The 15030-nt window shown below is 44.4% G+C and overlaps 1 protein-coding gene across 3 annotated transcripts in view; it reads left to right on the top strand.

Annotated features, from left to right (window-relative positions):
* Positions 1-13207, top strand: part of RALBP1 (ralA binding protein 1) — a 30228-nt gene extending 17021 nt beyond the window's left edge. For 2 of the 3 annotated variants that reach the window (XM_021388754.1, XM_021388752.1), the window contains 8 exons: positions 4168-4626; positions 6757-7106; positions 8596-8757; positions 8982-9113; positions 9847-9954; positions 10733-10854; positions 11242-11365; positions 11594-13207. In XM_021388754.1, the coding sequence (XP_021244429.1) occupies positions 4168-4626; positions 6757-7106; positions 8596-8757; positions 8982-9113; positions 9847-9954; positions 10733-10854; positions 11242-11365; positions 11594-11857 (1721 nt within the window). In that variant the 3' untranslated portion in view covers positions 11858-13207. Of the gene's footprint in view, positions 1-3828; positions 3901-4167; positions 4627-6756; positions 7107-8595; positions 8758-8981; positions 9114-9846; positions 9955-10732; positions 10855-11241; positions 11366-11593 lie in introns of those variants that run through there. The other variant, XM_021388755.1, reaches the window with a different exon arrangement.

Here is a 15030-nt window from a genome sequence, read left to right as displayed (position 1 = left end):
CTAATACTAATACTGAATTGCTGATAAATCCTTTATTAGTTGGGTCTAAAATAAAGCCATTATCTTGTTGGTTTTTTTCCTCTTTGTAAATCAACTTTTCCAACGCTGGATGAGATGCCTCTAAATTTAGAATTGTTAGAGATCAGCATTATATACAGTGTGGCTTGCTTTGTGGTGTGATCTGCATGTCTCATGGCAGTAGTCAGACTGAAAGCTGAAGAGGAGAATGCTACTCCAGCAAGTAGGCACAGGTCTGTACGCAACTAGCAATGTAACTGCTCTCTTCCACGAGAGATTATAACACATTGTACAGCTGTTGTAAAGCATTTCTTGTTACAGAAGAGAAGTTTAAAGATGAAGTATCATGAAAGTGACAAAAATGCAAAATGTAGGAAGAGTCAAATTTTCTCTTGCAGCTGTAACATAAAAAGCATTCAGCACGTCCCAGCCGTATTGTATGTATGTCATATAATTACCATTCAGATACAGCACTGAGTTGAATACAAAGCTTCTGGTATCTCTCATACAATCCAAACATGGTAATTACCGCAAATACACCCGGAACATTCTACTTATGTAATTGAACAGGGGTATCTGATAGCTTTTCTGGCCGCCTGTTTTGATTTTTTGGACAATACACGACTTGCTATGGTTATGTAACTTGGCATTTAAACAAATACAGTTGATCACTTTAATGAGAGACATTTAATGCCTTCTCCTATCTTCAGCACTAATGATGGGCTTTGTGGGACCCGCAGAGCCCTGAGCTGGAGGACTATGACTGCAGTAACAATAAACTCTCAGCCAGCTCTCAGTCTGGGCTCCGAGGGTTATAGTAAGTGGAGTTATAGCAGCCTGGCAGGCAGTCACTAGTGGGGTTCCATGGAGCTCCATCTTAGGGACAGTTCTCTTTAATGTTTTCATCAATAACTTAGATGCAGGACTTGAAGGTATATTAAGAAAGTTTGTGGACAACAATAAATTGGGAGGAGCTGCTGAATCCTTTTTGGGCAGAGAGGCCTTGCAGAGAGGTCTTGGCGGGTGGGAGGGCTGGGCAATCACCAACCGCATGAAGCTGAGCAAGAGCGAGTGCCAGATCTGCACCTGGGTATAGGTACAGCCTGGGGAACAAGAGGCAGGAGGGCAGCCCCACAGAAAGGGATGTGGGGGTTATGGCAGACAGCAACTTGGACCTGAGTCAGCAGTGTGCCCTGGCAGCCAGGAGGGCCGCCTGCACCCTGGGCTGCATCAGGCCCAGCACTGCCACCAGTTGAGGGGAGGGGTTGTGCTGCTCTGCTCTGTGCAGCCTCATCTCCAGCACTGAGTGTGGGTTTGGCCCCACAATATAAAAAAGGCATAAAACTATTCAGGAGCATCCAGAGTAGGGCTACGATGATGATGAAGGATCTAGAGGGCAAGATGTATGAGAAGCGGCTTAGGTTCCTGAGTTTGCTCAGCGCAGAGCAGAGGAGCTGAGGGGAGGCCTCATGGCGCCTGCAGATCCTCACAAGGGAGCAGAGGGGCAGCGCTGAGCTCTGCTCTCTGTGGCAGCAACAGGGCCCGAGGGAACGGCATGGAGCTGTGTCAGGGGAGGGGCAGCTGGGGGTTAGGGAAAGGGTCTGTACCAGGGAGTGGTGGGCATGGAACAGGCTGCCCAGGGTGGTGGGCATGGCCCCAAGCTGCTCAAGTTCAAGGAGTGTTTGGAGAACAATTCTGGGTGGTCCTGTGTGGAGCCAGGAGTTGTGCTCGGTCCTTGTGGGTCCCTTCCAAGCTGGGATATTCTGTGATGTAATGTAACTTTCCACATAATTTTTAAATTAATTAATTTTTAAATTTAATTTTTAAATTTTTAAATTTTAAATATTACCTCATCTATTGCTTTCGATAATATTTCTTCCATACAAATTTGAGTTATTCATATTTCAATATATTGTGTCTCTGGAGAAAGAGAGACAACAGTATTATTACCAGAATTAGGGTTACTTCTAAATAAAATCAGCCTACTCTAGAAGACATAGAAACTCCCTTGTGGTATGAGTGAGAGATTGTCTGTGAATCTCTAATTAGGATACATTTATAAACTTATGTTGCTGAGACAAAGGAGGCTGGTTTTGTATGTGACTTGCTGCTTCATGTCTTCTCATGAAGTCAAGAAATACCAGTTTCAGTAACATGCTGTTGCTGGTGTTACCAAAGGCCTTGAAGAACATAAAGAATTCATTTTGCAACATCAAGTGTTGAAATGCAGCATAGGTGCTTTGCTTATTGCTAAAATCAGCCTCCAGGGGCAGGCTCCCTGCACTGACTGGCGCTATGCATGGTGTGTGAGCTGGGAGGAGCCCTGCTCTATTAGATGGGGAGCTGTTACAGCTCCCCAGTTGGAAGTGTTGAGGACAGATTGTCCTGGACTCTGTTTGGTGAAGATTTAGCTTTCTGCTCAGGAATGACATGTGTGAACCCCATCTCATTCTCACAGAAAGTGATGGTGAGGTGTACTGCTTTGTCCTGCAGCTGATACATCAGTGCTGTCCTTATCCCTGAACTGAATCCTTAGTTCATGCATTGCAAGTTTCTCTACTCATTTTCATTTCTAGTTTACAAGAAGAGTGAGCGGTGGTATAGCCAGTAGGTGAGGAGGACAAGACCTGACTGCTGGTTGTTCTCCAGTAGATCTTTCTCCGTTCTTCCATGGAGTGTGTGTTTGGTAGTCCTAGGGAAGGGTCCAGGATGGGATAGCTGGTCAAATGATTGCAATTATTTGATGGTAGTCCCACGTTTTAATACATTTCATATTTTTAACTATTAAATACCACTTACAGAGCAGACGAGTAGGCTTCAAAATATAGACAGCTCCTTGGATGTGCTGAAATTCTGCCGAGGAACTGCAGCTTTTAGAACAGGAAGAATAAAGGCAGTTTTGAGAGTCTTCAGGTTCTTTTGCACAAATTGTCTCACCTGCAAACGTACAACCTCTCATCTTGTCCATTAGGCTTTCTCATATAATCTAAGGAAGGGAGTAATTTTCCACCAACTGGGACTGTTCACTCAGAAACAGCACTTGGCTGTCAGTGTGCTTCTTCACTCAGACAGAGGCATCGACTGCAGGTAGTGGAAGAGTGTCAAGGCATCTGTGTTACAAGGGTGTCACACTGAAGCAAGAGCTTGTTTTCCACTGCACTGGGGGACCTAGGCGGTGCAGGTGACAGATGAAATGCCTTCTTTGTTGAGCAAGTTTCAGGCTTGCTTTATCTGGGGCACGGTGCGTGTCAAATCACAATCAGTTGACTTGGAATTTGCATTGGTTTCTACGTTGTTGGTTTTGGTTTGGGGTTTTTTGTTTAGTAAGTGGAGTTTTTTGTTGTTTGGTTGTTCTTTTGTAATCCACCTTGTTCTTGCCTGAAGGATAGGCAGGGCTAGATGCAGAGGCGTAGTTAATAAAAATGCTGGTGCAGATGCTTTAAATGACACTTGGTGTTTTGGTGCTGAAACGGCGCGCTGTGCCACGGACTTGTTTGAAGATCTCATGTACAGTTTTTAAGACAAAAATACAATTTCACAGACAGGTATTGTGGTGGTGTTACTGGAGTTGTTTTATTCTTCCAATGGAAAAGTAAGTTTGCTTGGACTTTTTTTGACGTTTTGAGACTGAAACTAAATTCATACTCATCTTAAAATTCATAACATTTTGGAATGGGGTTGGAGACTTTAGTGACTGAAGTTTCGTTTGCTCTTCATTAGAAGGTTTTTTTAGGCTTATGTGTATGTAGTAGATGATCCTTAACGACTCTTATACTGTTGATTACAGGAACATAGAGAAGTTGTGAGACGGTTCTTTTTATTTTGCGTTTCCTTGACTATTAAATGGGAAACTAGCCCACTAGATGGACATTGCAATTATGAGTAAGTATATGAAGTATTAATTGTTTAGATCATTCAGGAGCAGTGTGGCTTATCTTTGATGTGACTGTTGGAACCTTAACTTAGTCTTTGTCCGCTTCATTTTGTAACAACTCTAGAAAACCCTCGGAAGAGTCAGGCAGGCGCTATGATTTATCGCATATAACTTCTGTCTCCTCCTTAGATACTACCTTTTCTCTCCTAGTTGAATGTCTACAAAGCAAACAAACTTACAGCTGTCCTCTTGCCTTTCCCTCCTTTGCCTACTAGCGGAAGGCTATGCTGCCTTCCAAGAGGACAGTTCCGGTGATGAAGCTGAAAGCCCTTCCAAGTTGAAGAGGTCCAAGGGAATACATGTCTTCAAGAAACCCAGCTTTTCCAAAAAAAAGGAAAAAGATTTTAAAATAAAAGAGAAACCCAAAGATGAAAAACACAAGGAAGACAAGCATAAGGAAGACAAACACAAAGAGAAGAAGTCAAAAGACTTAACTGCCGCAGACGTTGTAAAACAGTGGAAAGAGAAGAAGAAAAAGAAGAAACCAATTCAGGAGACAGAGATACCTCAAGTGGATGTTCCAAGTCATAGACCTGTGTTTGGCATTCCGTTGTCTGACGCAGTAGACAGGACCATGATGTACGACGGCATCCGCCTGCCAGCAGTTTTCCGTGAATGTATAGATTACGTAGAGAAGTATGGCATGAAGTGTGAAGGCATCTACAGAGTTTCAGGTATTCCGAGCGTCCTGACGTGCAGGTTCTTCATTTTGCATTGTTCTGATTGTTCTACTGCCTTAAGCACCTAGAGACGCTATTTGGAGCTGCTTTGATTTTAATTATTGAAAAGATCATCAGGTGGCTAAAGCTAAGCAAACCCTGAAAGACCAGAAAAGCTGCTCATGTCATGGTGCTGCTTAGGCAGTAAAAATATATTTAATTTGGCCTGTTGCGATAGGATGGTGGTAACTATGAATAAAATGCACTGGATTGGCAAGCTTGTATTTTTTTTTTATTATTTTTATTACTTCTGCATGAGAAATGCTATGCTAGTTGATGGGAAAAACAAAGATGAGAAATAACCACTTTATGACTTAAGCCTCCTACTGTTGCTTTTTTTTCCTGTGTATATTTTTCTCCTTAAAAGCTTCTTTTGTTTGGGCAAAGTCACTAATAAGCAGAAAATGCAAGTTTCACATTTAAGCTTAGCCACAGCAGGGTAATTAACCACAGTAGTTGTGTAACACCTGCTTGCATAAAGCAGCGCGGCTTGTAGTCGTGTTAAACAAAACAATCCCTTTGTGAACACTGTGCAGTGAAACCCAAGCGAGTAGTTCAGCGTGCACGTTTAAGGGAGCAAAAACAAGTGAGAAGAGGAACTCGAGGAAAAGCACTTGGAACTAGTTAGTAGCTAGTGCTGCAAAGCAGTAATCGAACGATTGTTAAAGGCTTCATTAAGCTGTCCTTACACTGATGATCTGCCACGGTACTTGGTAGGGATGCTCAGCAGTTTCTTAGTTTCACCTGTGGGAACATCCTGGCAGTACATTTCTTCAGGGCATGCTGCGTTGGGAATGTTCTCCGAAGGTTTTTTTTTTCCACAAGCTGTTTTTGATGTTTGTGCTTTCTGGGTGTTCTCCGGTGCAATAGCACCCTCTTGTGTGTGCAAGAGTGCTTAGATTGAGAGCTCGGAAAGACAATGGCCTAGCAGTGTACCAGCAGCTGTGATGAGTAACTTACTGGATAACTTAAGATAACTTACCTGGACGTGAAATAGAACACGTTTTACCTGGCTTTTACCATGGGCTGGGTGCACGCAGCTTTGTTTATTGTATTTGTTTATTGTACCAGAGCCAAGCCATGGCTGTGCAGTAAGTCATTGAAAGTCAAATGGGTATTTGAGCTTTAAGAAACTTTTCTGAATTATGGAAGATCTGAATGTCACTGAGTTGTAAGAACACCGTGCAGAAAACAGCCTGGCAAGGCTGAATAATTACGTGAACACGTGTTTATTCATACGGTGCCTCAAACCAAAATGCTGTGTGAGATTCCTCCAGCTGGAGACCTGGAAAATAAACTGTGTGGGATTGGTTTGACAGAGGAATGCTTGTGTGCAGGATTTGTTGCGCAGTATTGGAGTCGATAAGGGCGTATTTGCTGTTTGGCTGAGGGCTGTGTTATTGAAGGACCTGAAGGAAGGTAAATGCAGAGAAACAACAAGGGGAATCAATTTTTTAACAAGGGTAGACAGTGATAGGACAAGAGGGAATGGTTTTAAGCTCAAGGAGGGAAGGTTTAGATTGGATGTCAGGGGGAAGTTCTTTACTGAGAGAGTGGTGAAGTGCTGGAACAGGCTGCCCAGAGAGGCTGTGGATGCCCCATCCCTGGAGGTGTTCAGGACCAGGTTGGATGGGGCCCTGGGCAGCCTGGTCTAGTACCAGATCTGGAGGTTGGCAGCCCTGCCTGCGGCAGGGCTGTTGGAACTTGATGATCCTTGAAGTCCCTTCCAACCCAAGCCATTCTGTGATTCTGTGAAACAATTGATCTTACATTCCTCTCTCATTCCTCACCTATGTCATGTTCCTCAATGCAAGGGAACTGCCGACCCCAGTTGATTTGGAACATCAGCAGTGCTGGGTTTTGGCCTCGTAGCAGAGGTCAGTGCTTTTAGATGCAGTGATCAAGCTAACCTTGAGTCGCAATTTTAACTTTGTCACGTGTGAATAACCTTTAAAAGGTATTCCTCAATCAGTTTAATTTGTAAGGAGAAGAGAAATAAGTGCTTCTGAAAAAAAAAAGACTATTATAACTATTCTGCACGTGGAGTTGAAGATTTGTCTTAATTGTTTATTTAAATATTTTCAGGAATAAAGTCAAAAGTTGATGAGCTAAAAGCAGCCTATGACCGAGAAGAATCTCCCAACCTGGAAGAATACGAGCCCAATACAGTAGCCAGCTTGCTGAAACAGTACCTGCGAGAACTGCCTGAAAATTTGCTTACCAAAGAGCTAATGCCCCGCTTTGAAGATGCTTGTGGGAAGAGCACAGAAGCTGAGAAAGTCCAGGAGTGCCAGAGGCTGCTGAAAGAGCTGCCGGAGTGTAACCATCTCCTCATTTCTTGGCTGATTGTTCATATGGACCATGTTATCGCAAAGGAACTGGAAACAAAAATGAACATCCAGAATATTTCTATAGTGCTCAGCCCTACTGTCCAGGTACGTGCCCCACACAAGTGCTAGAGCAGGAGAAAGGCTTCTTTGCAGGAATTCTCTTGCAGGTGTGAGCCAGGCATTGTCTGACACAGTTAAGCTGAATTAAAACTCCTCTTTATACTTTGGGAACTTAAAATGCAGAGAAATAGAGGGGGGAAGACTTTCTGAAGGTGAGCTTGCATAGCATGGGTCCGGTATCTGCTATTATGAAAACACTGCAAGGACTGTCAGGATTTTTCTGTTCTGTAAGCACAAGTAATTTAACATTTAATTCATCCAGTAATTGTTCCTGGTGCAGTAATGACGTAGGTAGAATGGCTGTGGTGTCTGCAGTCAGAATGCTGACTAGCTTTCTAGGAAAATTTGGTGGTTTCTGGACTGGTTAATTCCTTAGTATGCAACATCATATTAAACACAGCTCAGAACTAGTCCTGTCCATACTGGAAACATGGCACTGGGTGTGGGCCATCTAGAAGGAAGTCCACCTGTCAGAAAAACACTGCTTTATTAAGAGTCCAGGTGGTGGCCCAGTGGGAAAAGGGCTGTTCTTTGCTGTCTTGCTGTGTCAGTCGTTTTCTATCTAACAAAAGCAGCAATTGTTGTAAAATGATGCAGGCCCAATCATGCTTCATTGTGGAGTAGATTTTAGCAATTAAAATACAGGCAGAGACAAAATTCTTATCCTTCTTTCAGGATGCGTTTTTAAATTTTAATGGAAGATACAGCATCAAAATAAATATTTGCTTCCATCTCATGTTAAAGCAAGGAATGTGGTAGCAGCTCCTTTCAAACAATTTTCTTCTACTGTTTTAAATCTGAGGGAGAAGTTGTTGAGAATACTGAAGTTCTGGGAGGGGAGAGAAGGCAGCCATCCATAGCACAGTATGGTTGGTGTTCCTGCTTACCTATTGCTATCGCTTCCACCTTTGCATGAGCAAGAAGAAAGAGATGATCAGAGGGCTGGAGCACCTCCCCTATGAGGACAGGCTGAGAGAGCTGGGGCTCTTCAGCCTGGAGAAAAGAAGGCTCTGGGGGGACATTATAGCAGCCTTCCAGTACCTGAAGGGGACACACAGGAAAGCTGGGGAGGGACTTTTTATAAGGGCATGTAGCAATGAGGGGAAATGGCTTTAAACTGGAAGAGGGTAGGTTTAGACTAGGTATTAGGAAGAAATTCTTTACTGTGAGGGTGGTGAGACACTGAACAGGTTGCCCAGTGAGGTTGTGGGTGCCCCCTCCCTGGAAGCACTCAAGGCCAGGCTGGATGGGGCTTTGAGCAACCTGGTCTAGAGGGAGGTGTCCCTGCCTATAGCAGGGGGTTGGAGCTAGATGATCTTAAAGGTCCCTTCCAATCCAAACCATTCTATGTATTTGCAAGTGATGGAAGGAAGGCTGCTGCATTTCTGGAGAAAGATACTGTTCTTCACAGATACAGATTATGTGAGGAAATCATCTTAAGCAGTGTTCTCATCCCCCGTGCCCTTCTTTTCAGATCAGCAACCGTGTCCTGTATGTATTTTTTACACATGTTCAAGAGTTCTTTGGGAACGTGACCCTAAAACAGGTAACAAAACCTCTTCGTTGGTCAAATATGGCGACCATGCCAGCACTTCCAGAGACACAGGAAAGCATCAAAGAAGAAATCAGACGACAGGTTGGTGATTACTTTAATGGTTTTGTTTGTCTTTGTCCTGGAATTGATAGAATTCAGCAGTAAATTTTCGTAAGAGTGTAATTGTATTGTCCTGTTGTGGGATGCCACGTGCTTTGAAAAGCAGAACTGCAAGCCTTTTGTCTTGAAGCCAGTGCTGTATTTTTTCCCCGCTCTGCCCTGCTCTGATATACTAAAGACACTAATTGCCTTGGCAATGTTTCTAGGAGTTCCTACTGAACTGTTTACACCGAGACTTGCAGGCAGGGATAAAAGACTTATCCAAAGAAGAGAGACTCTGGGAAGTGCAAAGAATTTTAACAGCTCTTAAGAGGAAACTAAGAGAAGCCAAGAGACAGGTGAGTAGCTTGCTATTTATTGCCCAAATGTACATCATAGATGAAAATGACCTAGGAGTATTTCTGACTGCAGCAATTCTTCCCCAAGTTTCATGACAGTTGGTTATTTACTGCTCAGCCCCATTTCTTGGGGCGCATCATTCAGCCTTACTGTTTGACCCAATAGTTGAAAGCGCCATAAATGTGAGATGATTCTATAACCATGGACTGGGGGCTTCTAATGCTACAGGCTGTGACAGGTATGGAAGTTTGGTACTCTGGGGGTTATAAGTTGGATTTAGAAAGCATGGTTGCCACCAAGGCCTTTCATTATACTTTCCCACTGTGCATTGGAGTTTTCGTTCTGCTCTTGAGTTTTAGCGTGCACATTCTAAATAGAAACATAAAGCTACTTGCTACAATCAAATTTGCAGATTTCTGGTGTTACTTAAAGTAACTCCTGAGTTATGAAAGTGTAAGGATATAACTGAATTTTTAGGGAAAACTGGACCATTAATGAATTGGTACAGCTGTGACAATTGTAAAAGCATTTCCCAAGGTACACAGAGAGACGCAGACTGGGGGGATGGGGGGGTGTAGTTGGAAAAAAAAAAAAAAAAAAAAAAACCTTTTCAAAATAATGGAGATGATGATTCTAAATTTGAAAAATGATACATTAAAAAGAAAGTCTTTGTAACAATGACCAGTGACTGGGGCAGGTGGCCTTCTGAGAACTGTCCTCTTTCTCTGGCAGGAGTGTGAAACAAAGATTGCACAAGAAATAGCCAGCCTTTCCAAGGAGGATGTCTCCAAAGAAGAAATGAATGAGAACGAAGAAGTTATAAATATTCTACTTGCACAGGTAGTTGGCACGCACAGATCTGTCTCTGTGCTGTATTTTCGTGTTCCACATCTGTCAAAGTTACTAAGCATGTATTTATTCCTTCTAATACAATGGAAAACTAAAAGCATGAAGGGGCCTCTCACTCTGTCTGTTAAAACCCAAGGCTTTGTTTGAGCAGTAAATGAAGCGGGGAAAGCACGCGGGCTGCAGGAGTGTGCCTGAAGCTGGGCAGGGTGTTGTTAAGGCAGAGGGGAGACACTGAGCAGCAACAACGAGTAGGCTTTGTTGTTCACGTGCTTAGAAAGCACTTCTATGTCTGACCAGTTAGTACTGTTAACTCTTCTCCTGCTGATCAAAGGAAATAAGGCGGCTCTTTTGGCATTTACGCCTGCCTTTGCTTGCCTCAGTAGCTTTGATCTCCCTTCTCCTGTACTTTCCTCTTACTATTAATCTTAAAAGACCTATTTTTGAATTTAGCTTCTTTGCGTTATCTCAGAGCTTTCCCCCGTGATTTAAGGCAACAGGCGGCCGCGCATCCAGAACTCGGTATGCCATCCCCACAGCTGTTCAGCACAGCCGTCACCCTGAGGGTTCAGAGCAGACATTGTTGGGTTGGAACTTAGAGCTGGGCCGAGGTCTTGCTGACTCAGTGCCAAGCTGGCGCGCTAAGTACTTGGGAAAGCAGTTCAGAGAACAGCGTCGCCGCTTCCCAGGGCACAGCATTAGAGTAATCCTTAGCGCGTGTTCCCATAGAACATGAAGCCGAGGCTGTAAGTGAACTAATTGCTCGTTGCAGGAGAATGAGATTTTAACAGAGCAAGAAGAACTGCTGGCCATGGAGCAGTTTCTGCGGAGACAAATAGCCTCAGAGAAGGAAGAAATTGATCGCCTTCGTGCAGAAATAGCTGAAATACAAAGGTAAAAGGGAGACTGCTCGCATCAGCTCCCCAGCCAGGCATACGCTCTGGGTAAAAGTAGCAAAACTAAACCACACTTAAAAGACCACCCTGTGCACATCAGCATGTTTGCAAGCTGATTCCTTTTATTGAAATCTCAGCGTCTTTTCACCTTTCGGGATATATTCTGTTAGTACAACAGTGAAGTTATGATCTAATGGGAGCTAGACCTTGGCACCACAAAAAACCATCTCCGTAGGAAAGCGTGGATTCGTTAAATTAAACCAAACCCTGATATTGTTTTCAAAGCCATTGGGGATTATTCAGTGAACACGAACAAGCGTTATGTGCTCCAGTCCTGGCAAACATGAGCGAGTGTTGTGATCTGAGCTTGTCGTTGCTCTTTCAGTCGCCAGCAGCACGGCCGGAGTGAAACAGAGGAATATTCTTCAGAGAGTGAAAGCGAGAGCGAGGATGAGGAGGAGCTGCAGGTCATCCTGGAGGATTTGCAGAGGCAGAATGAGGAGCTGGAGGTAAGATGCCTTGAGCCTTAGGATTAATGGGCACTCTCTCCCTTAGGGGACAGATCATTTTGTGTCAGTTTGCATGCCCAGGCATGAAACTCATGCCCCATTTTTAAATCACTGTTGGTGCGCAAGCCCACGTTGCTGTATTAGCAGCAAAGCCGCGCCGTGTGTAGTGGCCTTCCCAAGGTACAGCCTGGCTGAGGAGCACTGACATGTGTTTTCCTTACCTAAAAGATAAAGAACAATCACCTGAACCAAGCGATCCACGAGGAGCGAGAGGCCATCATTGAGCTGCGCGTGCAGCTCCGGCTGTTGCAGCGAGCCAAGTCAGAGCAGCAAGCGCAGGAGGAGGAGGAGGCGGAAAAGCGTGGGGGTGCTTCTCAGCAGCAAAGGGACGGTGTCCTGGAGACAAAAGCAGCCAAAGAGCAGCCAAAAGCGAGCAAGGAGCAGCAAGTGAAGCCATCGCCAAGCAAAGACAGGAAAGAAACTCCAATTTGATCGGACTCCTTGGATATTTGTAATGTAACGTCAACTGCCGTGTGCAAATTATTGGTGTTGGGGTCAAACTGCACAAATCGTTGCTGGCTGTGTACATTCTGTAAAGAACCTCGTCTGCTAAGCCTGGAGACTGTTGTCTCTATTCCTTGTGGCTTCTGCTCATCAGACTCAGGTGAGTGTGGAGAGGCCAGAAGAGTTCTCCAGCTCCTGTCAGATTATTTCAAGACTGGTTTCCTTCAGGTGATTTACAACAATTCGGTAACAGTTTTATTTTAAACCAAACCCATTATTTACATTCATCAGAGCAGAACTGAAGGTCTCATTTTCAGCAGCTGAACACAAATGCACCGACACGTACTAATTATTTGCCCCGCGATTCTACTCATTCACCATTATTTCTGCTTATTAACCTCGTCACTTCTTGCTTGTGCCTTTGATAACTTTCTGATGCAGATTATATACATGGGAGCTTTAAATTTATCCTGGGTTGGCTGAAACGGTGGGAGACTGCGGGGTATCATGTTTACCTGACATGCCCTTAAACTTTTTTTTGTTTTAAGGTGTACTGAATAAATGTAAAGCTTGACAGATGTTATTTATGTCTCCGTATGATGGAAACGTTCACCAAGAGCTGTTCATATCTAGCGACGTAATGCATCCGCTCACTCGCAAACCATCGTCCCACCCGCTTTGAGACAGGCTGGGTCCGTGCTGCTGCCTTACAGCCGAGCAGCACCGTGCTCCTCCACGGAGCGGCACCACCTGGAGGCACAGGGCTCGACCTCAGCCTTGGGTTGCTGGTGTAAGTCAGCCTGGTGGCTGCTTCATTTACTGCCTCTGCCCTGCTGACGCCTTCGGCCCTGCAGGCAGCGAAGGGCTGGTCCTGTTTCACGACCTCTCCGTCAGCCCCCGGGCAGGCGCAGAGAGGTGCTCTTATTTCTTCATCGGGGTATTTATTTTCAGCACCTGTTGGACGTGGTTCTATTCTGTATCTATTGCACTGTTGTGAAGCGTTGGCCATGATTTGATTTTGTACAAATAATGCTTTGATATGTTATAGAAAACAGCATAGTATTTTTTTAAAATTTGGAAAAAAAAAAAGTTTATAAACACAAAAAGTGGTCAGATGACAGATGTTAACTAGAGCATTATCCCTTGCCTTCGTTACATACATTTTATATTTGCTGGCAATATTTAAACTTTTTTTTTGTTTGTTTCTCCACACTAATTCCTATTGAATTGTCACTGATTTTTCTAATGCTCTTCAGAAAAATCTCTTAATCTGGTTAACTTTTATTTTGTTAGGATTGTATTTATCAAGCGAATAAATTCAACAGCCATTTGAAAGGAGTTTCCAGATTATCTGCTTCATCATGTGCAATGTATTCTTCTAATGTAGCCAGTACTCATTCTTCCAGGGTAGCACCAGGACCTGCTGCCGCCAGGACAGGTGGATGGGAGGGTGGGGTTTTAGTGAAATATAAATAAATGGAACAATTTCTAATGTCTGACTTCTGCAGCCAAGAATATCAAAAGAAAAAAAAAAAGGAAAAACACCAGTCTGAATCTGTCAGAAAGATTTGACGAGGTTGTCATTTTTCAGCACGCACGTCAGCCTCCCTGTGGCATCTCAGCCACAAAGGGAAAAATGTCAGCCAGAGCGAGGGCGGCTCACCAGCAACAGCACAAGCCCTCTGTGGTGCTGCTCACAACACGCTCCAGCAGCTGGAGGCAGCGATGCTGTGAGATGTTGCCAAGCTCAGTTATGGCTGAGGGCAATGAAGTGGTCTCTCTCAATAAAGAGACAAAAAGCAGGCATGGGAAAATAGCAAAAAAGAACAGAAATGGCCCGACTCTCCTTTAAGCCTTTGTTGTCATTTGATCCAGACCAAGTCTGCTGGGTTCGTTCGTTCTTTTACAGAAAACCTCAAATGATGAAAACTAACTCCAGTTTCTCTTGCCAGTCAAACAGTGCAGCTCTCCTGCTCTTGGCAGCCTCTGCTTTTCAGTTAGGATTTGGAACCACCTGCAGCGACTCCTTTCGAAGTACGCGACATACAGAAATATCACTGCACTTCAGCAGAAATAGGTGACAGCATTTAAAGCAGGCTGTTCATGATCAGAGAGCTGTGAGACGGTTAAAAACCTGTTTACTTACCTTTACTCACTCCCAGTGCAGTTCAGTCAGCTGGAGGTGGTCCAGCATCTCCTGCGACCAAACCCACAGCATTTCCATCACCTCAGGCTCTCATTTCTTCTGCTCCAAATCCTGTTTAGTAGAACTGAAAGGCAGAGTGTAAAAGCACTGGGAAGGAAGGAGCTGCCGTGACAACCAGACCCACGTTCAGACAGGAGTGCTGCCAGACCCCCGCAAGCACCTCTTGGTTGGGTTGAAAGTTGCCTGCTACTCCGCAGCCCTGATGAAAACAGCACCTTACCCACAAGACCAGAAGTCTGTACAACAGCCCCATGCTGTTCAAAATAGCAAACGCTGATTTGGTATTTGTACCACGAAGGCAGTAGCAGAACTACGATCCCGCTTTTGGGAAAGTATAGACCAACAGATGACAATTTGGGAGCTACCTCGCTTTCTGCTCAGTACTGACTAACAAAGAATGAACACATGTAGACACGCAGCCTGAATCTTTCTTGAGTGGGAAGCGTGGACCTCCAACAGTACTGAAGAAATGCAAGGCTAAGAGAAACAAAACAGCAGGGCTGTGGGGAATAAATAGCAACTGCCTATTTACTAGAGAAGAAAGTGCCAAAGAATTTGTTTTCCCAAGAAAACAAAGGGGAAACAAGCAGATACCTTCCCGAGCTTAACCTGTCAGGGTTATCAGGCACCCAACTGATAAATGAAAACGTTCTGCCAAAAGCATCAAGGATAAGCTGCTACAGCCACCTCTCCCTCCTCAGGAAAGTAAGCTTCTCACACTTGAGGTCTGCAGGCTGGAGGAAAGGGGACATAAGCAAGCTGCCCCTGCAAGACACAGAAGTAGACGCTGTATCAGTCACCTGACAGGAGAGGAAAGAAAAGCAGCCAAAGGAGAGCAGGACTCTAAGGGCAGTCCGGGCTTACGGTTTTCTTTAAGTCTGAAGGGAGGCAGCTGTTTGGATTCACCTCAGCAAAGATGCGGTTTCACACGGGAGCAGGGGGCTCCCAAGCAAAC

Source organism: Numida meleagris, chromosome 2, assembly GCF_002078875.1.
Source record: "Numida meleagris isolate 19003 breed g44 Domestic line chromosome 2, NumMel1.0, whole genome shotgun sequence".
Classification (NCBI taxonomy): Eukaryota; Metazoa; Chordata; class Aves; order Galliformes; family Numididae; genus Numida; species Numida meleagris.
The sequence above is the reverse complement of the archived record's forward strand: the minus strand, read 5'-3'. Positions and strand labels throughout refer to the sequence as shown.